At 34.1% G+C, this 23,316-nt stretch overlaps 5 protein-coding genes across 11 annotated transcripts; 1 reads left to right on the forward strand and 4 right to left on the reverse strand.

The window, feature by feature from the left end:
* Positions 1–569: 569 nt before the first annotated feature.
* On the forward strand, positions 570–5,616 carry LOC104766269 (uncharacterized). 2 transcript variants are annotated; one of them, XM_087500370.1, is made up of 14 exons: positions 570–1,011; positions 1,538–1,619; positions 2,069–2,172; positions 2,329–2,455; positions 2,790–2,884; positions 3,196–3,319; positions 3,420–3,500; positions 3,660–3,758; positions 3,843–3,998; positions 4,084–4,138; positions 4,219–4,289; positions 4,478–4,522; positions 4,758–4,925; positions 5,008–5,616. In XM_087500370.1, the coding sequence occupies exons 1-14, from the start codon at positions 974–976 to the stop codon at positions 5,446–5,448; spliced, it is 1,686 nt and encodes a 561-aa protein (XP_087356496.1). In that variant the 5' UTR covers positions 570–973; the 3' UTR covers positions 5,449–5,616. The 2 variants fall into 2 exon arrangements, 1 of the variants encoding a protein (XP_087356496.1); XR_015590394.1 differs by having other exon boundaries at positions 595–1,011; positions 4,089–4,138.
* A 174-nt stretch (positions 5,617–5,790) lies between these two features.
* On the reverse strand, positions 5,791–8,479 carry LOC104766267 (protein DETOXIFICATION 18). The gene is made up of 7 exons (XM_087500371.1): positions 8,033–8,479; positions 7,160–7,704; positions 6,897–6,983; positions 6,734–6,790; positions 6,407–6,645; positions 6,211–6,329; positions 5,791–6,114 (listed from the first exon to the last, which is right to left on the reverse strand). The coding sequence occupies exons 1-7, from the start codon at positions 8,288–8,290 to the stop codon at positions 6,010–6,012; spliced, it is 1,410 nt and encodes a 469-aa protein (XP_087356497.1). The 5' UTR covers positions 8,291–8,479; the 3' UTR covers positions 5,791–6,009.
* A 2,337-nt stretch (positions 8,480–10,816) lies between these two features.
* LOC104766265 (protein DETOXIFICATION 19-like) lies at positions 10,817–13,586 on the reverse strand. Of its 2 annotated transcripts, none has more exons than XR_002036700.2 (7): positions 13,147–13,586; positions 12,255–12,799; positions 11,958–12,044; positions 11,816–11,872; positions 11,484–11,721; positions 11,260–11,378; positions 10,817–11,167 (listed from the first exon to the last, which is right to left on the reverse strand). XR_002036700.2 is itself a non-coding variant. In XM_010490118.3 (7 exons), exons 1-7 carry the CDS (start codon positions 13,423–13,425, stop codon positions 11,063–11,065), a joined length of 1,431 nt encoding a protein of 476 aa, XP_010488420.2. In that variant the 5' UTR covers positions 13,426–13,474; the 3' UTR covers positions 10,817–11,062. The 2 variants fall into 2 exon arrangements, 1 of the variants encoding a protein (XP_010488420.2); XM_010490118.3 differs by having other exon boundaries at positions 11,260–11,381; positions 11,486–11,721; positions 13,147–13,474.
* A 1,783-nt stretch (positions 13,587–15,369) lies between these two features.
* LOC104766264 (protein DETOXIFICATION 19) lies at positions 15,370–18,013 on the reverse strand. Of its 2 annotated transcripts, none has more exons than XM_087500540.1 (7): positions 17,566–18,013; positions 16,836–17,380; positions 16,587–16,673; positions 16,435–16,491; positions 16,108–16,334; positions 15,908–16,026; positions 15,370–15,831 (listed from the first exon to the last, which is right to left on the reverse strand). In XM_087500540.1, exons 1-7 carry the CDS (start codon positions 17,842–17,844, stop codon positions 15,727–15,729), a joined length of 1,419 nt encoding a protein of 472 aa, XP_087356666.1. In that variant the 5' UTR covers positions 17,845–18,013; the 3' UTR covers positions 15,370–15,726. The 2 variants fall into 2 exon arrangements, with proteins under 2 accessions (XP_087356666.1, XP_010488417.1); XM_010490115.3 differs by having other exon boundaries at positions 16,096–16,334; positions 17,566–17,989.
* A 2,138-nt stretch (positions 18,014–20,151) lies between these two features.
* LOC104766270 (protein DETOXIFICATION 19-like) lies at positions 20,152–22,912 on the reverse strand. 4 transcript variants are annotated; one of them, XM_010490124.3, is made up of 7 exons: positions 22,389–22,912; positions 21,454–21,998; positions 21,233–21,319; positions 21,090–21,146; positions 20,771–21,009; positions 20,561–20,679; positions 20,152–20,478 (listed from the first exon to the last, which is right to left on the reverse strand). In XM_010490124.3, the coding sequence occupies exons 1-7, from the start codon at positions 22,668–22,670 to the stop codon at positions 20,374–20,376; spliced, it is 1,434 nt and encodes a 477-aa protein (XP_010488426.1). In that variant the 5' UTR covers positions 22,671–22,912; the 3' UTR covers positions 20,152–20,373. The 4 variants fall into 4 exon arrangements, with proteins under 4 accessions (XP_010488426.1, XP_087356501.1, XP_087356500.1 ...); XM_087500375.1 differs by having other exon boundaries at positions 21,454–21,994; positions 22,389–22,816; XM_087500374.1 differs by having other exon boundaries at positions 21,505–21,998; positions 22,389–22,771.
* Between the last annotated feature and the right edge of the window lie 404 nt (positions 22,913–23,316).

Genomic DNA, 23,316 nt, shown 5'->3' on the forward strand with positions numbered 1-23,316 from the left:
CCAACATTTTGTTAAACATGGTGGTCAAGTGTTACTGGCCACCTCTAACTTGAGATCAAAGTTACATTTTACGAATATGACGGTCGTGTAGAAGAAGATGGCGTGCTGATTGTGACTATTTGTGAGTTTTCATTGCATTGACTCATTGATATCGTTTTTTTTTTGCATTGACTCATTGATATTGAGTAGTACTATAGATGGGTTTATTTAATATATTTGGTAAAAATTGTATACAATTAATAATAATTATATAAATACAGATACATCAGTGTTGGTAATAATACATATTTAATAAATTTAAAAGAAATCGATAAAAACTTGCGTCAACAATATTTGTTATGATTCACGAAAGTTAAAATAATATAAATTCATATTTTTAAAGTAATACGCGTCACATTCTATACATTTGAAAAGTTTAAATATTTTAATTATACTGTAAAAAAAACAATAATAATTACATAAATATGGATCCAGATTAAAATACATCAAACAAAAATAGCTTAATTAATAATTATTACCAAAATAAACTCAATATATATATATATATATATATTATTGTTTAAAAATGTACTCAATAAACAAAATTGTCAAGATATGGCTTTCATAAAGTGGCAAAAATGTAGGTAACTTACCAATTTTAAATACTAACTGAAAACAAAATATGGAAAAATCGAAAAAAATCAATAAACCAAAAAAAAAAAAAAAAAATCCGTTCTGTAGCTTCCTTCTTCTTTCTCTCTTTCCCCTTTGTGTATCTTCTTCTTCTTCAACCTCTCTCCGATCTCACTGATTGATTCTTCTCGTCAACAACTCGATCTTCTCTTCTTCTTTCTAAATTAGGGTTTCTGATTTTTAATTTTTATCGAATTATATTGTTTTTGTGTGGGGGCTTTCTTCTTCTTCTTCGAGTTAACCAATCTGGTGAGAGATAAAGAGTTTGTAACTTGAATCTGTCTCTGGGTGATTTCATTAAATGGAGCAGCTTGTTAACTTCATCATTCGACCTCCAAGGTGAACACCTTCTCTTTCCCAAATTACGAATTCGAGTTTTTTTTTTTTTTTAATCTTTCGATCTTGCGATTGAGTTTTCAAATTCTCTCAATCGTTAAGTATAAGAATTTTAGGTTTACGCTCAATTTTAAGTTTGGGAATTGAGTTTTTTTGTTGATAGATCTATAGCCAGAAAAAAAAAAAAAAAAAAAAAAAAAAAGAAATTGTGGACCGCTTGCAAAATTTGTCTTCTTCCTAATTTTTTTTTTGTTTTGCATTACTTTGTGTGTACTTTAACTTGAGTTTCTCTGATTAGAAGAAGAATCAAATTCTTGTTTTTTTTTGGGTACCCATGTGATCTCTTTGTGTCAATACTATTTTAGATTCTACTGGGGTGTCCTGATTCTGAATCTTCAAGAACGTTGTCCATGTTTTGGTTTTTGACATGGGATGATTACTTAACTAGAAATTGTACCTAAGAGGCTGTAAACATCTATCCGAAGATTGTCAGTTTATTGTTTTTGACGTGATGTTATGTGTGCTGCAGAGCTGAGTATGATCCACAACATGATTTATTGGAAAAGGAGTTCATGATGAAAGGTAGATGGTATCAGAGAAAGGATTTAGAGGTAAAAACTATTTTTCTTTTCTCTTGTTTGTAAACTTGTAGAATCAAATCTTTTGTTTTGTGGAACCTTCTCTATCTTGGATTTTTATGTATCTACGATAGTAATAAATGGAGGTCCAACCAAGTCGCCTTGATCCAGTGGTAAAGGGAGAAAAGTCCCGCCACTTGGGTTCGAGTAGCATTGGCCAGGGGGTTCGAAATTTAGCATGGTTTCCCGGCCCAGGAGATTAGTCTTTGAGCCTAGGAAGCCTTTAGATCACTCCTGAAATAAATGGAGGTCCTACCATTGTTTGTTCTTGTAAATTTTTCAAATTCTATTTTTTAGAAAGTAAGGTAAATAAGGATACGGAAGTAAAAGAAACTGATTTGTTAGTCAAAAGTGTGTTTTCATTTGCTATTTTGATTTCTTTTCCTGGCTTGAGTGTTGTTCGGATGTGTCTTTGGCGGCAGGTTAAAAACAGTAGGGGAGATGTTCTACAGTGTAGTCATTATATGCCAGTTGAACGCCCTGAAGGAAAGCCTTTTCCCTGTGTGATATACTGCCATGGAAACAGGTACTGGAACGCTTGATAAAGATATTTTGAGCTAGAAATTATCATGATTATGATTCGAGTTGTACTGCGTAACTGTGCATCTCCTGTCCCTTTGGTTTACTCTTGGTCCTCTTGATTCTTTGCATTGCTTAATGGCCCTGCAATTCTGTCTTCCAGTGGATGTAGAGCGGATGGCAGTGAAGCCGCAATTGTGTTGCTTCCTTCAAACATCACAGTTTTCACACTTGACTTCTCGGGATCGGGTCTCTCAGGCGGGGAACATGTCACCTTAGGCTGGAACGAAGTACGTGATTTCTTTAATTATTCTTGTTTATCTCTTCTACTCTTCAAAATATATTGTTAAGTTAAATAAACATGTTTGTCCAAATTTATTCAATTGATTCTCATTTTAAACCCATGTAAACCAATATGGTTGTGCGTCTATAGAGGTATCCCATTATCATCATGATGAAGACATATTTCATTTGATTTAAAGGCTCTAGAAACTCTAGTTCATGTTTAGATTGACAAGTGGAGAAATCATGAAAGTCATGTCGGGTTAAAGTCACACTATATACTTCTGAATTCTGAGTGATCATTCTTCTTACTTACGTTAAATTTGATGTGAGTGCTTGTAGAAGGACGATTTGAAGGCTGTGGTTGAGTTTTTGCGGCAGGATGGAAACATATCTCTGATTGGGCTATGGGGGCGGTCAATGGGTGCTGTTACTAGGTTTGGTCCAGTCTATACTTTATTAATTTATTAAGAGTGTATCCATTTCTCTGCCTTGCATGAAGTTTTAGTTAATGGTATGAGACTGTGTCAATGGAAGTTACTCTTATATGTTGTGAAGCTTCACTAGTTTTAGAGGGTATAGTAACAGTTGGTCCTGTGATACTTTCCGGTGATTATCCATATCAATTAAATGTCACAAGTGCATGAGTATAAGAGATTACTGAAGTTCTGAAATAAGCAATTTATCTTGGAAATCATTTGTATTGCCTGCTAAACCATGATTGAATCATCCTTTTTTGTGTTTACAGCTTGATGTATGGAGCCGAGGATCCTTCGATTGCAGGAATGATTCTAGACAGCCCATTCTCCGATTTAGTGGATCTGATGATGGAACTTGTAGATACATATAAGTTTCGTCTGCCGAAGTTTACTGTAAGTACATTGATATTCTGATTCGATTTGTTCTGTCTACTGCACGGCTTCCATATTGCGTTTATTTTATGGTATTAAGCTTTCTCTACTGTATGTTCAGGTAAAATTTGCGATACAGTTTATGCGGAGATCTATTCAGAAAAAGGCAAAGTTTGATATAATGGATCTGAACACCATTAAGGTCGTCTTCTTAATTTGTTTGTCCCTTTTATCTACTTGATTGCATAAGTCTGATATATATATACAACATATTTGCTACTTGTCTTGATCATCCTGCTAGCTGCGAAAGTTTTTAATTGGAAAATTTATCCAGTTTAATTGTTGAAATTCCATGCTGCAGGTGGCAAAGTCTAGTTTTGTTCCAGTTTTATTTGGACATGCCTTAGATGATGACTTTATCCGCCCTCATCATTCAGATCGGATATATGAAGCTTACATAGTAAGTTACTTCCTCATGCGCATGGTCATCTTCTACTAGTTTCAATGTGCTTCAGTATAAACATCTGCCTTACGATTATGGTAGGGTGACAAAAATATCATCAAATTTGAGGGAGACCACAACTCCCCAAGGCCTCAATTCTACTTTGATTCGGTAAATATATTTTTCCATAATGTCCTTCAACCTCCAGAGGTGGTGGGACCAACATTTTATGACCCATTGGATGAATACTTTGCAAAGGTAATGCTGCGGTGGCACATATGACTGTTTAAATTCTTGTTTCTGCCTTGAGAAACGTCAATAATGATGTCTATTTTATGTTCAGGGCAGTTGGGGCACTATGCATGACACAAATATTCCACAATCCTCAGTACAGAAAAGTGAGTCATACTGGTTTTCCTCTGATGTTTCTGGCAGGATTTATTTGTGCTCAAAGTCGTCATCTTTTGTCAACTTTTAGGTTTAGCCGCGGGTAGCATCTCTGAAGCAATTAATGAAGTCCGCAAGAAACGACCCATGAGTCGCACAGATGTCAGTAATTCTTGAGTAATCTGGGTCTTTTCAGTACTTGGGTCCTTTACAATTACTCAAAACAGCTAATGCATAGATTTTCTCTTGCACAATTGACTAAAGTAAAATGAAATATACTTCCCAGAAGGATAGGTTGCAGTTTAAGCTTTCTCCTTTGTAATATTGATGTTTTTGATTGTTTTCTTCAGGTTCCCTCGAATGTCACATCTAACGGTTCTCCATCAGAAAGTAAGGTACAAAATCAGTTTGTCCTCCGTTCCTTATCTACTTTTTATTGTGATATGTGTGTGTTTACCAGTCACCATGTCATGTATATGGTTGTTTGATGATATAATGGTCATTCAATTAACAATGGTAGAGACACAAGTGCCATGGTGACCAGCTTCAAATCGTGCGAAATATAAAAGAAATTATAATAAAAGAGACAAAAGTCGAAATTCCTGATGTGGCGTAATGTTTTTGTTTCAGGAAAAAGAGAGTCATGATGGACAAGACAGTTCATCTCCTGATATGATAAGCTTTGATTTGTCAAATGGCGGTCAATACCCTCCTCACCTTAGGATGGCTTTAGATGATGATCAATATGTGGAGTATCAGATGGAGGATTTCCCATCTAATGCAGAGGAAGAAGAAAGGGTGAGATTGAAAAACTGGATTTCTGACCTCTTAATATGTCTATGTTCTGTTGATGTTCTCATAATCTTATTTCTTTATTCAGATGCTTATGAAAGCGGTGATGGAATCATTGAAAGACTTGGAAGTGCAAAGTCAACAGAAGAAAGATCCTCCTGAGACGAGAGTTCATGGTGGCTCTGCATTTCTAACAGCAGCTCAAGGCCTTCCTTCCAGGGAAGAATCAACTTCAACTCGAGCAAATCAATCAGAGACTGATTCGGCTTCCAGTCCAGCAACACGTAGCCAGGATCAACTACCGTCGTCTTGCGAGCCCAATCCTTTAAGTGAGACCTCGACTTCTCTGGCGAGACCCATAAACGCTTTTGGTCCTGGCTCTTTAAGCCAGAAGGAAACCGAGACTGGTGACATGTCAGGAGTAACAAAGGCCACGGTGACAGTTGAACGTAGTAGTAGCGCACCGGGGAAAGTGTTTGACGGGTTAATACGCAGGTGGGATCTAAACTTCTTCAAAAACAGCAAATAAGTCCAGTTATGAGTTTGGTTGTGTAATTGCGTCAAGTTAGTTGCTATACATATTGATTCAAAAATAGAAGGGTTTTTCAAAGGTTTGTCATGATCGATAGGTGGTTAATAATTAAATTCGTTGTTGGCTTTGGTTATTCAAATGTTTACATATGATTTTTTATTCAAATGTTTGTGTTCTCTTGTGGGCTTTGGACAGTTTGAACAGAGATATGCGTTGTGTTCATTCCAAATGCACTTTATTATCTTGTTACAAAAAAACATGATGATTCAATTAATGTTCCTATAAAGTTAAACTTAATAATGTATTTTCTTGAACGCAATCCTTCCTTGATCACACTTATTTCAGAAATTCCAAGGCTTCTTAAATTGGTTGTTTGACAAGAAACCAGTTAGGAGTTGGTTTAAAAGATGGTTTACAGTGATGCTTTACATTCCAAAATTAACAAAGATAAGTTCAAAGTTCTAACTAAGCGTGTGGAAGAAGATCATGAGTTATTTATAGCGTCCACAATAACATTCTTCTACCTATAATACTCTGACAAATGGAACTTAAGAGTTTTCAGACCGTAGCAGCATTCAGCTTTGTCCACCTCCGGAAAATTGTCATAAGCAAGAGACATGAGGATTGGCAAACCATCCCACATATCAGACCAATCCACAAACCCTGTTTTCACCAAAAATATATCAAAATAATGAATCAAACACAATTTAACAAAAAAAACAAATTTAAACCATATTTCAAAGAGAGTCAAACATTCACCTTGGCATACAACTTCAACTTGAAACCACAAAAGACGGATATAGGCATTCCAATAAGGTAGAATGTTCCCAAATTTATAACCGTGACTATACGCTGCCATCCGCATCCTCTTGCAACTCCTGTATATAAATTCTGAACATAACGCGCTTCGATGATTCAAAAAAAAAGAAAAAAAAGATTAGTCGAAATCTTTTACCTGATAAAACACCTTGGATTGAATCAAGAGTTACAGAAGCAGCAAGAAAAAACTTCAATGATGCAAACTCATCTTTAATCACATGGCTATTGCTGAATAACCCAACCCAAACATCATGTCCTATAAGTATGGCAACCACTATGCAGAGAGCAAGAACTAAAGACAACTTAACGGATACAGAAGTCGCTTTCTTTGCCCCTTTTACATTTCCTGCTCCAAGTTCATTGGACACACGCGTGCTGCAAAGTTTTTGAAACAATATTACTATATGAGGTGAATACAAAAGTGTTTTGAAACAATTATTGTTGAGAATTGAGATGAGCAAACCTTGCAGCTGCGCTAAGTCCGCATGTTAACATGTAGCTAATTGATTCCGTATTGACGCTGAATGTATTCAATATTACACACAATGAGCAACTTTTGTTGGATGTAAAATAAAACTTTTGTATTAACTATCAAAGTGATATTAAACAATAAAAAACAAACATACCATATAGCTAGCAAAGAGGTGGTGATTTCTGGATTTGGCATCAATCCCGCTAAGAACACTAGAATCTCGAACGCCCAATATTCTAAACTGTTGCAATAAAATAGTATTTTTAACTTCAAAAAGCATATGAAATTTTGCTTGTTAACATGTATGTCGGGTGTGTCACAACGACGATACTAACACAAAGTCACAAACCATTGGCTTTATGGTCAAACAAGTATATAAGAAGTTAGTAGTTGAGAATGGTTATTGATCTGACTTACCATACCATAGCAGTAGAAGGGATGCTTAACGTCAAGTTTAGAAGTACATAACGAAATGATTCCAAGGAAAAACCAGTCCATGTCTCCTTAAACTTTTCTGAACAAACCACATAAGTTCCGAGAGAAATGAAACCTATCCACAATGAAATAGATGTAGCTATTGGAGCACCAATGAATCCAAGCCCAGTTAAATGCACCAGCGCATACGTAAGACCGATATTAATCACCAAGGGAAGAAACGAGAAGACAACTAGCGGAATAATGATGGATTGTGTTTGGCAAAATCTCAGAATGTTTTGTAAGAACCCGTAAGCAAATAAACCGGGGGATAAGTACTTCATATAGAGTGCAGCTTGTTTTGAGATGCTAGGATCTTGTCTAAGAAGTAAGAAGACCGGTTCCGTGAAAAACCATAAGATGGTGATGAGGATTGTGAAGACTAATGAGACAATGCAAGATGATTGTAGATGAATCCCCAACATTCTATAGTTTTTTGCACCAAAGCCTTGTCCACACAATGTCTCAAGTGCTCCACTTAACCCTGTCTAAAAATTATGAATCATTAAATTTCTTTATACACAAATAACATCCATATATATTATGCATATAAAACACTCATTCAGCATACGTTCTCGTTAAGACGAAAAAGACAATTTAGACAAAACTCATAAGCCCATCCACTTGTCTATAACTCTTTTTCAATATTTTTTATTATTATATTTAGAAGCAAAAAAATGGGGTTTTGTAACTGTTTTGGTCCAAGTGGGTTTTTTTTTTTTTTTTTTTTGGTCAAAGTGGGTTTTAGTAACGTATGCAGGTAGAAAACAAAAGATAAATGTTGGATACAAACTAAGCTTGAAGAATAAGGAGTACCATGAAGGCAAAACCGGTGACGGTAGCCCAAGAGTTAGCGAGGGTGGCACCGGCAAGCTCAAGTTGGCCGAGATGAGAAGCAAACATCACCGAGGTTAAAGGGATACAGTAGTAGAAAACATTGGTGAATATCATTGGAAGAGAATAAATAATTTGACTCTTTGCTTCTTCCACGTCAATCATCTTTTGAACATAAGTTGATGATTTCCCTCGTCCTCCTTCACCTTCATGGTCATCCACCGACGTGAGATCAACCATTGTATCTTCAAGGAGTTTTGATTGTATCTTCAAGGAGTTTTGGATTTGGTTAGGATCGGAGTATGGAGAAGGAAGACGATATTTTTATTTGTGAATGTGAAGAACTAAATAAAGGATTAAGTGGAGAGCTTTAATGGGATGAGTTCAAAGGACCTGTCTATGTCAGAGGAGATGCCAACCAATTTCGACTCTTCACATACACGAGGGAAAAAGAAGAAAAAACAAGAAAAGGTACGCAAAAAGAGTTTTATTAAATATTAACATAAAACTAAATATAAGCACACTCACTAATCTCATTAATGAATTTTATATTAACACTCAAGAACCAACAACCAAGTAGACAAAGCCAGAATTAGTACTTTGATTTTAATTGCATTATTATGTACTAATCCGTGCTGTTTGCATGGGCTGAATATGTAGTAATGTTTTAATCTAATTGATTACATTTTTAAGGTTTGACACATATCGATTGATGTGTTGTATGAAATTATTTAATTCCATTTCGTGTATATTAAAGAACCAAATTTATTTTGATTTAGATGGTTTAAGCCTTTAAGGTGATCCAATTGTATAAGTTGTGATATGAGCAGTGTTCAAGAAAGCGCTAGGCGGTTTAAGCGTTTACAACATAAAACATTATATATATATAATTATATTAAAATATATGTTATAAAAATAAAAAAATTTATAAATTATAAACAACGGTAAGAAAAATACATTTATTTAAGTTATATTAACAACATATAAATATTTATAATTACATATATAGATATAAAACATAATAATTTAATTATATGTAATTTAAAAATCAAAAATAAATATTAAAATAAAATGTATGTAATTTTAAGCGGGTTAGACGGTCATCTAGGCGTCTGCTGAGCGCCTAGCGCCTAGACGGCGCCTAGGCGGCCGCCTAGACCGCTTTCTTGAACACTGGATATGAGTGTAATCTAATTTATGTAATATATGTTTAATTTGCGTAAATCTGATTGGTACAATTGAAATAGATTTATTTATATAGTAGACTATATACAGTATTTGATTGTTTCGTATACATGAAAGCAAAACGAAACAAATTAAACTATTATTTACATTACTGTTTGAATCATAGTTATCAAGTTTTTAAAGAACTTTAAACAGATTCATAACTCCAACATGTAAGGATACTTTTCCCAGACGATCTCTATCTTATTTTAATTAAATAACAAATTTGATTGTAAATTTTTAACATAGTGAAATTTCAAAGAGAAATGAAGAAAGAAACAGAAAATAAGTTACTAAACCACCGGCATATTCGCACATGATTGCTTCAGTATGTCGTTCGAGGAAACACACTATTAATAATTTGGAGAATACGTAAAATAAAGATATTTTGGATATAAATTGATTTTTTCCTAAAAAATAATACTTATATACGAATATTCTTGGCGGATAAAACTTAGTTGCATATCTTCTTCTAAAAAGTTTATACTCTATTAGGAATCAAGTGGATATATACATATCGGCTTCTGATTATTATGTGCAGGTGTGGTCCTTCTGTCGGCTCAATATTATTCGAGTTTGGAGGGATTTTTCTTTTAGGCGGCTCACATAGATATTTCTTTACTGAAAAATACATATTTCTCAAAAACTAAATTTTGGATGTTAGATTATTGTATTTTTTTTTTTTATTGGAGTATTTTGACTATAAGATTTAAAATATTATGATTTCTTTGCGTCACTATCCAAATTTTATACTTATGTATATATTGAAAAAGAAAAGTTATCGAAATCTTGTTTATTATTAAATTCAGAGTTTGGCCGGGACCATCGTAGCTCCCAACCCTACAAAGTAAATTAGCAAGGCAGTCCAGCCACCATCAAGTAAGTAAAAAGAGTTTGTTTCAGGCCACACAAAAAAAAAAAAAAAAAAAAAATCTAACTAAACGGCTACAGTTTTAGAAAATATTAGTTTGGTCAAATGGTTCACGTAATCCAAAATCGACGTCAGGGTCTCTTGTCCAAACATTTTCCTACTTGTGCTTTAGATGTATTACTCTCTCGGACATATACTAACCGGGAAAAGAAAAAAAAAGTTGTTTTCTTGCACAACATGCTCAAAGGCCCTGCGCACTAGCATTCTCTGTCGTCGACGGTAACCGATATCCTCTAGATCTAGATTTGTTAATGGAGGTTCAGTAGTAGATAGAAATAACGTTTATTATTTATTATTAATCATATCTAAAACTGTGCGCATTAAGAAAGTTAATCAAGTCTCATTCACGTGGAACTATATACATATCCAATACGGCAACTTGAAAGTACAAAAACAAATAGATAACATAATGTTGTTTGGGGCGGATCTAGAGTGTTAGGAGGTGGGGCACGTGCCCCATGTTCTTTACTAATAATTGTTCAGTTGTTCAGGTTCCCATAATGATTACTTAGCATAATTGGTAAAATGTGCCCCATGCTAAACCTTGAGACCAGGGTTCAATGCCCCATATTTGTAGTTTTTGTTTTCATTTCATTATTTTCTTCTCAATATTTTGAATAGTGCCCCATACAATATTTTCTTCTACATCCGCCACTAGTTTGATACTTATTGTTAGTGGTTGCATAATCTAATTAAACCATTATACATCCGATGACTCTTAAGTCTTAACTATACATATTTTTCAGATGTTGCATGGTGTATTGTTTATCTCACAAAATTTCCCAATTTAAAAAGTAATGCAAGAGCGTCCAAATCTTTTGCTATTCGTGTATATTGCTTAAGAAAAGAAATGTGCTCTAGACAGTGGCAACATTCAGCTTTGTCCACTTCCGGAAATTTGTCATAAGCAAGAGAGATGAGGATTGGCAGAACATTCTACATATCAGACCAAACCACAAACCCTGTTTTCACCAAAAAAAACAATATCAAAGTAATGAATCAAAAGGCAACAATAAAACTTTATCAATCTCAAAAGAGATTCAAGCATTTTTACCTTGGCGTAAAACTTTAACTTGAAACCACAAAAGGCAGCAATAGGCATTCCAATTAAGTAGAATGTTCCCAAATTTATAACCGTGACTAAACGCTGCCACCCGCATCCTCTTGCAACTCCTGTATAAATCAAAATTAAATGGGTTTCATTTTCGTGCTTGATGATTCAACAAAAAAAAAAAAAAAAAAAAAAAAAAAAAAGGAAGCTTTCTTCGGTCTTTATACCTATAGAACACCTGGGATCGAATCAAGAGTTATAGAGGCAGCAAGAAAAAATCTCAATGATGCAAACTCCTCTTTAATCTCAAGGCTATTGCTAAATAATTCAACCCAACCATCATGGCATACAAGTAGAGCAATCACTACGCCAAGAGCAAGAAATAAAGACAACTTAATGGACACATAAGTTGCATTCTTTGCGCCTTTTACATTTCCAGCTCCAAGTTCGTTGGACACACGCGTACTGCAATATTTTTACATTTTCGAAACAATATTCATATATATACAAGATCAATACAAAGTATTTGTGATATTATTTGAAAAGATGAGCAAATTACCTTGCAACTGCGCTAACTCCGTATGTTAACATGTAGCTACTCGATTCCGTGTTGACACTGAATCATTACAAAAAATGAACCACTTTTTTATGTTATATAAAACATTAACTAACTTAAAATTATCAATAAATAAAAAAATTACCATATAGCTACCAAAGAGGTATTAGTTTCTGGATTTGGCATCACTCCTGCCAAGAAAACAAGAATCTCGAACACCCAATATTCCAAACTGTTCCAACAATATATTAGTCTCTTAACCTCAACAAGCCTATCTATATATATTTTTTTTTTGGGTCAACATGTACTACTTGGTTTTGACCCGGGGGTGTGATTATAGTGACTAACACAAACCAATAGGCTTTATATTTTTCTTTTTTTGGTATGCGCACTAGGCTAGATATCTTGGTCAAAAACAGATAAAGTTATTGATGTCACTTACCATACCATTGCAGCAGAAGGGATGCTTAATGTCAAGTTTAGTACTACATAACGGAATGATTCCAACGAGAATCCAGTCCATGTTTCCTTAAACTTGTCTGAAAACATCACATAAGTTCCGAGAGAAAGGAAAGCTATCCACAATGAAATAGATGTAGCTATTGGAGCACCAATGAATCCAAACCCGGCTAAATCAACAAGAGCATATGTGGTACCAATATTAATCACCAAGGGAGCAAACGAGAAGACAACTAGCGGAGTAACGATAGATTGTGTTTGACAAAATCTCATAATGTTCTGTAAGAACCCGTAAGCGAATAAACCAGGAGCCTGGTACTTCAGATATAGAGCAGCTTGTTTTGAGATGCTACGATCTTGTCTTAGAAGTCCGAAAACTGATTCTGTGAAGAACCATAAGATGGTGATGAGGATGGTGAAGACTAAAGAGACAATGCAAGATGATTGTAGATGAATCCCCATCATTTTGTAGCTTTTTGCACCATAGCCTTGTCCACACAATGTCTCAAGTGCTCCACTTAACCCTATCTGAAAATAAATTACAGAGAGACATTAAGGTATGTTAACAAAAAAAACAAATTTAGACAACATTCATAAACCCCACTCTAGACGCTAGACGCCTTAAATAGGAAAGTAAACTGGTTTTTTTACATTCTTTAAGATTAGTATAGGTTTTGGTTCAGGATTTAACGAAGTAGCCAAATAAAAGATTAATAAAAACGAATAGATACATGGACTAATTCGACTAAAAACGAATTAGTCAAATAAAAATTCTAGAGACATGGATAATATAGAATCCAAATTTGTGTCTATCATTGAGTTGAAAAAAGTGGAGTCTAGATATTTTTGCTTGATGAAAAAGGAATCACTGATACCAAGAGGGCAAAACCGGTGACGGTGGCCCAAGAATTGGCCAGAGTGGCACCGGCAAGCTCGAGTTGGCCGAGGTGAGAAGCGAACATCACAGAAGTCATAGGAATACAGTAGTAGAAAAGATTGGTTAGTATCATTGGCAGAGAGTAAATAATCTGAGCCTTTGTTTCTTCCACATCGACCAGTTTTTGAACCCAAGTTGATGTTCTTATCCTTCCTTTATCATCTCCTCCACCTTCATGGACATTCAATAACGGAGAGCTCGTCGTGGGATTGGCCATTCAAGGTGAACTGAATGAGTATTCAAGGTGTTTATAACACAACGTGTGTCTACTTGGTCTTTTACCAAATAGCTTTATTATATAATGGAAGGGAAATATGTGTGGAAATCTATAAATTTTCAAAATAAATGATACATAATTAATATTGTGATATGAATATTGTGATTAGTAAATCATTTCTTTCTTAACTTATTAAGTAGTATTTTTTTTGAAAAAAAAAACTCATTTTAGTGGTATTTATGAGAATTGTTCTTATTAATAAGTATTTTACTGAAGTATTACCAAAAATATATACAAACTTTATGAATTCAAAGATACACATAATTAGTTTCTTGCTACATATGTAAGACACATGAAAATGTTTTTGTGAAATATTCCAACCATCCTATCTTTATAATGAAAGTCAATTAAGGAAAATTTAAAAATTGGTCATCTAGCCGGCCACTGTGATTTTTACTCAATCAAATAAAAACAGTTAAATTGATTAATCAACCTAAACATTTGTTTGCTTCACTTGTTATAAGAACATATTTATAAAATAGATAATAATAGGCAGCTCATGATCAATAACAACCTCACGAAAGTTTGAACACTGGATTTAGTACTACAATGAATCACGTGTGTTACGATATGAAAACTAGAATTGGTACTAGAATCACAAATGATCTGAACTACAACTATTGAAGCCCTTGAAAAGTTGATGAAAATCTTTTGATGTGTCTCACTCTAATCAAGACAATTAATAGAAAAAGACTGAACACAACTACTATCATGTACGTTGTCCCCATTTACAGCGACTCAGCGAGTATAGTTAAAACTTCAAAGACGTGGTCAGCAAGTGACCAAATCATGAGGACATCTCTTACATTGAAGAACGTTTTCCAAACTCAAAAAAGGTATGCACAGTTTGAACAAATCGACTTCTGATGGATGATTCACGTCGAACTTAACGGTCGAAACCGTGTTTCACTCTTGGGAATATCTTCCACAAAAATCTTTACCTGAAACATATGACTTCAATCGCGATTAAAATGATATGAAACTGTCTACTTGAAAATTCAGAAGCTACTAGAAATGGCGTATTTGTTACTTTGTTATAGGAATTAAAATATTGAGTTGGTTAATAAATTAGAGCAAAGTGAAGTAACATGAGGTTTAGAAGCTAAAATATCTTCGCATTGCCACATAAGTTCTGGAGGGGATCGATATACTTGATACATCGGGTGCTGTAAATATTGAGCAAAGTACTTTTACAGCAATTTGATTCCTCCTCGTTAGCAAGTTCTAGTTTCCTTACATTTACAAATATTTCAGTTTTCTCGATGGCTCTTGTTAGACTTCCAAAGAGCACACAAAAATTTGTTACAAGGGTTATATATAGATATTTCCTACAGTTGTTTTGATTACTCAGGCAGTTCAAGGAAGTTGTGTTACCGATCATATTACCACAAGGGTCCTAGAAATCATAACATAACTCATTTGAAACTGTTTGAGGGACACGGATCTATAACATTAATTATTGTCGGTATAATATCACACGTACACATGTTCTCATCATACGTTCATAACCATAAAGTTCATGCCTGCCTGCACGAATCCATAGCTATTCACATATTCATGTACGGCTAATTAATATGGTGTGTTTGAGACGCAAGGAACAGTAACTTGTAGATATTCCCATACACATGTTCTGATCAGCTCATTCTGCATCAAGTGATTCTTGAACCCCAAACTCACAACGCAAATTAATTATCTAATTCTTTGATTATGTAACAGTCATTCGATCAATGATGCAAAAATGCCATGGGACGAGTTTATAATCGTGTATAATGTAAAAAAACTCTAAGAGCACCTCCATTAAAAGTATCTACATTAGATACATTCTTATTAAAATGATACTAAATAAATAAATAAATAAAAGTATGACAGAAAGGGAGATAATGATTTAATTTGAGAATAGTCTCTACTTAGAGATGACTCCTTTAAATGTGTTTTATTGTGATTGATTTTTTTGTTTATTGATTTCAAATCTAAATAAATAACAAAATTATATTAAAATATTTATATGAGACAGATTCATCCTTCGATATGTGTTTCAAGCTGCAGCTCGCATCATTTGGCACGAACGTAATGAAGACGGCATGGAGAACTCATTGAGCCCCGGCCATCCAAATTTAGATAGTTTGGTCCCAAACAGACTAAGCACACTCAAACAACTGGGTACCTCCAAATTTGAAGACGGTTTGCGGTTATGGTTTGCTAATTCACAGATTTGATCTAGAAAAAGTGGAACTTGAGTTTTCAGGCCGTAGCAGCGTACAGCTTTGTACACTTCCGGAAAATTGTCATAAGCAATAGACATGATGATTGGCAGAAAATCCCACATATGAGACCAATCCACAAACCCTGTTTTCACCAAAAATAATGAGTCAAACAAAATAAAACAAACTTTACCAATTTCATAAGAGAGTCAAGCATTTACCTTGGCATAAAACTTCAATTTGAAACCACAAAATGCTGCAATTGGCATTCCAATTAAGTAAAATGTTCCCAAATTTATAACCGTGACTACACGCTGCCATCCGCATCCTCTTGCAACTCCTATAAATAATTAAAATAAACGAGTTTAATTTTCCGTGCTTGATTATTTGGAAAAAAAAAAAATATTACCTGATAGAACACCTTGGATCGAATCAAGGGTTATAGAAGCAGCAAGGAAAAACCTCAATGATGCAAACTCATCTTTTATCACAAGGCTATTGCTGAACAAACCAACCCAACCATCATGACCTACAAGTATGGCAATCACTACTCCGAGAGCAAGAACTAAAGACAACTTTACGGACACAGAAGTCGCTTTCTTTGCGCCTTTTACATTTCCAGCTCCAAGTTCGTTGGACACACGAGTACTGCAACATGATCAAATGTTACATTTCCCAAACAATATTTATATATACAAGATATGATGTTGATGTATAAATTTGAAACTATTTGATAAGATGAGCAAACCTTGCAGCTGCGCTAAGTCCATATGTTAACATGTAGCTAATAGATTCCGTGTTGACGCTGAATTTATATAAAATACAGTAAGCTACTTTGATGTAATATACAAAAAACGTTAACTAAATAGAAAAAAAAAAAAAAAAAAAAAAAAGAGTTACCATATAGCTACCAAAGAAGTATTGATTTCCGGATTTGGCATCACTCCTGCCAAGAACACAAGAATTTCGAACGCCCAATATTCCAAACTGTTGCACACAAATAGTCCTTTAAGCTTCAACAAGCGTAGGAAATGTTTTTGTTTTTGTTTTTGTCAGCAACATTCACTATTTGGTTTGACCCCGGATGTGATAATGACAGTAACTAACACCAACCACTAAGCTAAAATATAAATAGGTCAACAGACTTACCATACCATAGCAGCAGAAGGGATACTTAATGTCAAGTTTATTACAACGTAACGGAATGATTCCAACGAGAATCCAGTCCATGTTTCCTTAAACTTTTCTGAACAGATCACATAAGTTCCAAGAGATAGGAAAGCTATCCACAATGAAATAGACGTAGCTATTGGAGCACCGATGAATCCGAGGCCAGAAAAATAAACCAGAACATATGCAGTACCGATATTAATCACCAAGGGAACAAACGAGAAGATGACTAAGGGAGAAATGATGGATTGTGTTTGGCAAAATCTAAGAATATTCTGTAAGAACCCGTAAGCGAGCAAACCAGGAGCTTGGTACTTCATATAGAGTGCAGCTTGTTTTGAGATGCTAGGATCTTGTCTAAGAAGTCCAAATATCGATTCTGTGAAAAACCAGAAAATGGTGATGAGGATGGTGAAGACTAATGAGACGATGCAAGATGATTGTAGATGAATCCCCAACATCCTGTAGTTTTTTGCACCATAGCCTTGTCCACACAATGTCTCAAGTGCTCCACTTAACCCTGTCTGAAAACCAAAAAACATAAATGCATATTTTAAACAAATACCATCGGCCATATGTTCTAGAAGATATCTTCTTTTTTTAAGTTCTTCAAGATTTCGTTTTAAGGAAGAAAAAAAAAAAGACAAAAACTTATCTATTATTCATTCTTTTAATGTGGAATAAATAATTTCAGAGAAATGGATGGTACCATGAAGGCAAAACCGGAGACGGTGGCCCAAGAATTGGCAAGGGTGGCCCCGGCGAGATCAAGTTGGCCGAGGTGAGAAGCGAACATCACAGAAGTCATAGGAATACAATAGTAGAAAAGATTGGTTAGTATCATTGGCAGAGAGTAAATAATTTGAGCCTTTGCTTCTTCCACGTCGATCAGTTTTTGAACCCAAGTTGTTGTTCTTCTCCTTCCTCTTTCATCTTTTCCACCTTCATGGTCATTCAACAACGGAGAGCTCGTCGTCGGATCAGCCATTGGATCTTCTTGTTGGAAGGACTTTGGGGTTTGTTTGGTTAAGAGTTTGAAGATGAGAATTGTGAATTGGCAAGGTGAAGAATAAACAAAAAATAAGAGATAAACAAGAGATGGACTCGGAAACAGTTCATTAAATATAAACACATGTCCACTCTCTTTTCCCACTCTCATTTCTACCTTTTATTGCCATATTAATTATAAATACATTTCAATTGTTTGTCCGAAAAAAAAAAAAGACATTTCATTTATGTAACAATGGTATATGTAGCACATGCGCATTTGACACATGTTAAAACAGTTTCCAAATCTGAAGGAAAAAAAATTGAATGCATTGATTTTTTTTTCAATGATTTATTGATAATAACTTCAAAGTAAAATATAAAGGCCGGCAAGAAAATTAATTTTTCCGGAGATTTTAGCCGGCAAGTACAAAACTTTTCCGGAGACTAAAACCAAACAAGGTAAGCTAAGGGGAAACAACCCAGACAAACAAATTACACAACATCCATGCACTTCCCAAAACAGAATCAAGAGATCCAAGAAAAGAAAAATTAAAATTTAGATCTTATGAAGACAATTAAAACAAATCCGAGACTAGAAAAAACACACAACGGTTTAACTTGCAAGAACCTCTTTTACCACTAGTTAGAACCGTATGAGCATGCTTTGCGACCCTTTATGTTGCTTCAAAGAGGAACTACCGGGGCGGTGAGACACTACCAAAGCCTAGAGACCACTCAGGAAGAACGACTCTTTAAAAACAGGAAGGAGATTTCGATATGCGTTGGTGAAGATTCTTCATCAGAGGCAGTGAAGTAACAGTTAGAGATTGCCTTAGCCATAAAAACGGCCACACTTGAAGCTAAACTTGACGGAAATAACAAGAGTCAAGAAACTGAACCCAAGGTTAGGAAGATCGAAGGTTAAAAATACTAAATCTGAAAATCTAGATCTACTGCCATTGGAAGAAAAAGATGGATGTGCCTATAAAAGATGGAAACATAGACAAACTAAAGGGAGAAACCCAACTTCGGTGCTGAAGAAGCCACCAGAACCGGTTAACCTAAGTAGCGGCAGCGGTTTTTGGCTAAAGAAAAGGCAAAGGGTTTGTGATGTAAACACGGTCATTGAATGCATTGAATCCATATAACTAAATTCCTTATTAAAAAACATATTATTTTTCTCTTTAAAACTAATATTAGTATTATTTCTCTTTTTAAAAACTAATATTTCACATCATGCTATTAACTATTTTAGAAAAATAAAGCATACATATAATTGAAAAGCTTTACCCTATTGTGTTTTTAATGAACTGTTAGTCTGTTATTTTATTTTAAAAGCTTTACCCTATTATATTAATTTGATGGCAGCTTCCTAGCTTATAAAGAAAAGCTAATTTACGTTAACGTTTATACTTATAAATTAGAGTATAGGAATATATTAAAAAATTTCAGAAAAGCATTATATATTTTTATTAGATTTTAATATATTTGTCACATTTTTTTTTATCTCTGTGAATAAAACCGGGGTTCTAATAATTAACTGTTATAGAATTAGGGTTAACAGTTTTTTTTTAACCCAAAATTTTAAGAGATCTTGTACCAAAAAAAAAGGAGAATTTCAAAAATACCTCTTTTGCAATACCATTTTTGAAAAATACCCTTTCTTTCAAATTTTACCAAAAAAGTTACTAAAAATTTGCAAATCTTCAAAATTTATGTGTAAGCTTATAAAATTTATACACAAATTAACTTTATATGTGTGTAATTTTTTATATATTTTATAATACAATATAAATACCTTTTAAAAACTGTTTAAAAATCTTTTAAAAACCTTGTAAACCTTTTAAAAACCTTGTAAAAACCTTTTAAAATGTTTTAAAACTTCATAAATGTTTGGATTGAGTCTAGAGGTAGTAGTTATTATTTAGAAGTACATTGTGAACCATATAAAAGTTTATAATCTTTCATATTTAAAAAAAAAGTATTTATAAAAATAGATAGAGGAAATGGGTATTTTTGAGAAGGGGTACACCAAAAAAGGTATTTCTCAAAAATTCTCATATAAAAATAATAAGAGACATATATTGAGTTATTAATATTAGTGAAAATAGTTGAGGGCTGTTATCTAACTCTTGGAACACTTTTGAATATTGTTGATGATTTCAGTTTTGGTAATTTTTTTGAGAAATATCTTTTTTCAAAGTAAAGTTGATAAAAATTTCTATTTATTTGAATATAATATAAAAAAGTGTTGAATGATTTGGATATCTTGTCTATTTAAAAGGGAATTAGTTTAAAACGTTGATTTTGATAGTGCACATGCCATGTGACCAGCTTATTATAATCATGTAAAAAGTAACAAAGATAAGTTATAACTTAGCGTTTAGAAAATAATCATGAGTTATCTGATCCAGAATGACTAGGCTTCTCCCAATGATAAATCGAATTTTGTTCTCAAAAATATTTTATTCCATATTGCTTATTAAAAGAAATGTGCCTCCCTAGAAAAATGGGAACTAGAGGTTTTTCAGACCGTAGCATCAGTCAGCTTTGTCCACTTTCGGAAAATTGTCATGAGCAAGAGAGATGAGGACTGGCAAAATATCCCAAATATCATACCAATCCACAAACCCTGTTTTCACCAAAAAGTAATGAGTCAAAGATAACACAAGAAAACAAACTTTACCAATTCCATAAGAGAGTCAAGCATTTACCTTGGCATATAATTTCAGCTTGAAACCACAAAAGGCAGCAATAGGCATTCCAATTAAGTAGAATGTTCCCAAATTTATAACCGTGACTACATTCTGCCATCCACATCCTCTTGCAACTCCTATAAATAATTAAAATAAACGAGCTAAATTTAACCGTGTGTTTGATGATTAGAGAAAAAAAAAAAAAAAAAAAATCTTGGATCTTTTTACCTGATAGTACACCTTGGATCGAATCAAGAGTTATAGAAGCAGCAAGGAAAAACCTCATTGATGCAAACTCCTCTTTAATCACAAGGCTATTGCTATAAAAACCAACCCATACATCATGACCTACAAGTATGGCAATCACTACGCCGAGAGCAAGAACTAAAGACAACTTAACGGACACAGAAGTCGCTTTCTTTGCGCCTTCTATATTTCCAGCTCCAAGTTCGTTGGACACACGGGTACTGCAACATTATCAAGTTTTACATTTCCAAAACAAAATTTATACAAAGTATTTTGAAACTATCTGATAAGATGAGCAAACCTTGCAGCTGCGCTAAGTCCATATGTTAGCATGTAGCTAATCGATTCCGTGGTGACGCTGAATTTATTTAATAACATTACACATAGTGAGCTACGTTAATCGTAAATATTAATTAACTAATAAATAGTGATAGAAAAAGTTACCATATAGCTACCAAAGAAGTATTGATTTCCGGATTTGGCATCACTCCTGCCATGAACACAAGAATCTCGAACGCCCAATATTCCAAACTGTTGCACACAATATAATCTCTTAAGCTTTAACAAACCTAAAAAAACATGTACTATTTGGTGTGACCCCGGATATTATAATTACATTAACGTACACAAGCCACTAGGCTAAATATAACGGTTAACAAACTTACCATACCATAGCAGCGGAAGGGATACTTAATGTCAAGTTTATTACGACGTACCGAAATGATTCCAACGAGTATCCAGTCCATGTTTCCTTAAACTTTTCTGAACAGATCACATAAATTCCGAGAGATAGGAATGCTACCCACGTTGAAATAGATGTAGCTATTGGAGCACCAATGAATCCAAACCCAGCTACATAAACCAGAACATATGCGGTACCAACATTAACCACCAAGGGAATAAACGAGAAGATGAGTAGAGGAGTAATGATGGATTGTGTTTGGCAAAATCTCAGAATATTTTGTAAGAAGCCGAAAGCCACCAAACCGGGGGTTAGGTACTTCATATAGAGTGCAGCTTGTTTTGAGATGCTAGGATCTTGTCTGAGAAATACGAAAATCGATTCTGTGTAAAACCAGAATATGGTGATGAGGATGGAGAAGACCAATGAGACAATGCAAGATGATTGTAGGTGAATCCCCAACATCCTGTAGTTTTTTGCACCGAAGCCTTGTCCACACAATGTCTCAAGTGCTCCACTTAATCCTATCTTAAAACCAAGAAACATTAATGTATGTCATAAACAAATATATTTATGTTATACCATTGGCCATATATATGTTCTTGAAGATATCGTTATAAAAAAATATATGCCAAAAACTTCCAGAAAAAAAAAAAAAAAACAGAGAGGTAAAGCTCCTAAACTTATCTAGACGCCTTAAATAGCAATTAGAACTCTGGTCACACTAGACGCCCTAATAACAAAAGAAAAGGTTATTCTACATGTTTGGGATTAGTCTAAGTTTTGATTCATGATTTTAGCATAAAAGGTTGTAAAAGTTAAGTGGAATAATTTAGAGAAATGGATAAAAACCATAAGGAATAAAGAAATGATGGTAACAGTTGACCAAAAAAATAAACAATAATAAAATGATGGTACCATGAAGGCATAACCGGAGACGGTGGCGAAAGAATTGGCAAGGGTGGCACCGGCGAGCTCGAGTTGGCCGAGGTGAGAAGAAAACATCACAGAGGTTAAAGGGATACAATAGTAGAAAAGATTGGTGAATATCATTGGCAGAGAGTAAATAATTTGAGCCTTTGTTTCTTCCACGTCAACCAGTTTTTCAACCCAAGTTGATGTTCTTCTACTTCCTCTATCATCTCCTCCACCTTCATGGTACTCATCCAACAACGGAGAGAGCGTCGTGGGATCAGCCATTGGATTTGGTTAAGAGTTTGAAGATGAGAACTGTGTAATGGCAAGGTGAAGAATGAAAAAGAAAAAAATAAGAGAGATAAACAAGACATGGACGCAAAAACATGACACTAATAATATTTATTTTATTAAATAAATAAAAAAAGTTTATGAAATAAAAGAACAGAGCATGACAGCTTTAAAACACAGCACAATTACTCATTAACAGAAAAATAAAATATGATTTAGACAATAAAAGACAGAACGTGCTCCATGCTTTAGACTTGAAAATTAATATTTAGAAGAAGAAGAAGAAAAAACAACTTCTTTTTGACAATAAATAACAAAACCTATAATAGATCGATCATCAAATTATTTAATCAACAAAAAAAATTATTATATAATAGTATTTATTAATTAATTGCGTATTACTTATGGAGGTTTTACTTCACCGTGCATCTCCTTGAAGTAGATAACTTACGGATTGATCAAGTTTCCACCTCACACATATGCCTCGTTTATTTCGTTGATCACTTTATCTGATCTGCTCACTATGGGTTTTGGAAGATAGTTTATTTCCAAAAGTTTACCTGACTCACAGGACCCAGTTTGGTCCATTATAGTCAGATCAATGTTACACATCTTCTCGTCTTTTTTTCTCAACCATGGA

Source organism: Camelina sativa, chromosome 19 (assembly GCF_030686135.1).
Source record: "Camelina sativa cultivar CO46 ecotype springtype chromosome 19, ASM3068613v1".
Classification (NCBI taxonomy): Eukaryota; Viridiplantae; Streptophyta; class Magnoliopsida; order Brassicales; family Brassicaceae; genus Camelina; species Camelina sativa.

What these genes read in the sequence shown, in the direction of transcription:
- LOC104766269 (XM_087500370.1), top strand. Translation starts at nt 974, where the DNA reads ATGGAGCAGCTTGTTAACTTCATCATTCGACCTCCAAG. An exon ending in TCAATGGGTGCTGTTACTAG is followed by an intron (nt 2,885 to 3,195) that starts GTTTGGTCCAGT and finishes TTGTGTTTACAG; the next exon opens with CTTGATGTATGGAGCCGAGG. An exon ending in TGGATGAATACTTTGCAAAG is followed by an intron (nt 3,999 to 4,083) that starts GTAATGCTGCGG and finishes TTTTATGTTCAG; the next exon opens with GGCAGTTGGGGCACTATGCA.
- LOC104766267 (XM_087500371.1), bottom strand. Translation starts at nt 8,290, where the DNA reads ATGGTTGATCTCACGTCGGTGGATGACCATGAAGGTGAAGGAGGACGA. An exon ending in TCACCGGTTTTGCCTTCATG is followed by an intron (nt 7,705 to 8,032) that starts GTACTCCTTATT and finishes CATAATTTTTAG; the next exon opens with ACAGGGTTAAGTGGAGCACT. An exon ending in CCTTCTACTGCTATGGTATG is followed by an intron (nt 6,984 to 7,159) that starts GTAAGTCAGATC and finishes TTATTGCAACAG; the next exon opens with TTTAGAATATTGGGCGTTCG.
- LOC104766265 (XM_010490118.3), bottom strand. Translation starts at nt 13,425, where the DNA reads ATGGCCAATCCCACGACGAGCTCTCCGTTATTGAATGTCCATGAAGGT. An exon ending in CCTTCTGCTGCAATGGTATG is followed by an intron (nt 12,045 to 12,254) that starts GTAAGTGACATC and finishes TTGTTGGAACAG; the next exon opens with TTTGGAATATTGGGTGTTCG. An exon ending in AGTTAAAGTTTTACGCCAAG is followed by an intron (nt 11,168 to 11,259) that starts GTAAAAATGCTT and finishes TGGTGAAAACAG; the next exon opens with GGTTTGTGGTTTGGTCTGAT.
- LOC104766264 (XM_010490115.3), bottom strand. Translation starts at nt 17,844, where the DNA reads ATGGCTGATCCGACGACGAGCTCTCCGTTGTTGAATGACCATGAAGGT. An exon ending in TCTCCGGTTTTGCCTTCATG is followed by an intron (nt 17,381 to 17,565) that starts GTACCATCCATT and finishes TTTGGTTTTCAG; the next exon opens with ACAGGGTTAAGTGGAGCACT. An exon ending in GGACTTAGCGCAGCTGCAAG is followed by an intron (nt 16,335 to 16,434) that starts GTTTGCTCATCT and finishes ATCATGTTGCAG; the next exon opens with TACTCGTGTGTCCAACGAAC.
- LOC104766270 (XM_010490124.3), bottom strand. Translation starts at nt 22,670, where the DNA reads ATGGCTGATCCCACGACGCTCTCTCCGTTGTTGGATGAGTACCATGAA. An exon ending in CCTTCCGCTGCTATGGTATG is followed by an intron (nt 21,320 to 21,453) that starts GTAAGTTTGTTA and finishes TGTGTGCAACAG; the next exon opens with TTTGGAATATTGGGCGTTCG. An exon ending in GATCCAAGGTGTACTATCAG is followed by an intron (nt 20,680 to 20,770) that starts GTAAAAAGATCC and finishes AATTATTTATAG; the next exon opens with GAGTTGCAAGAGGATGTGGA.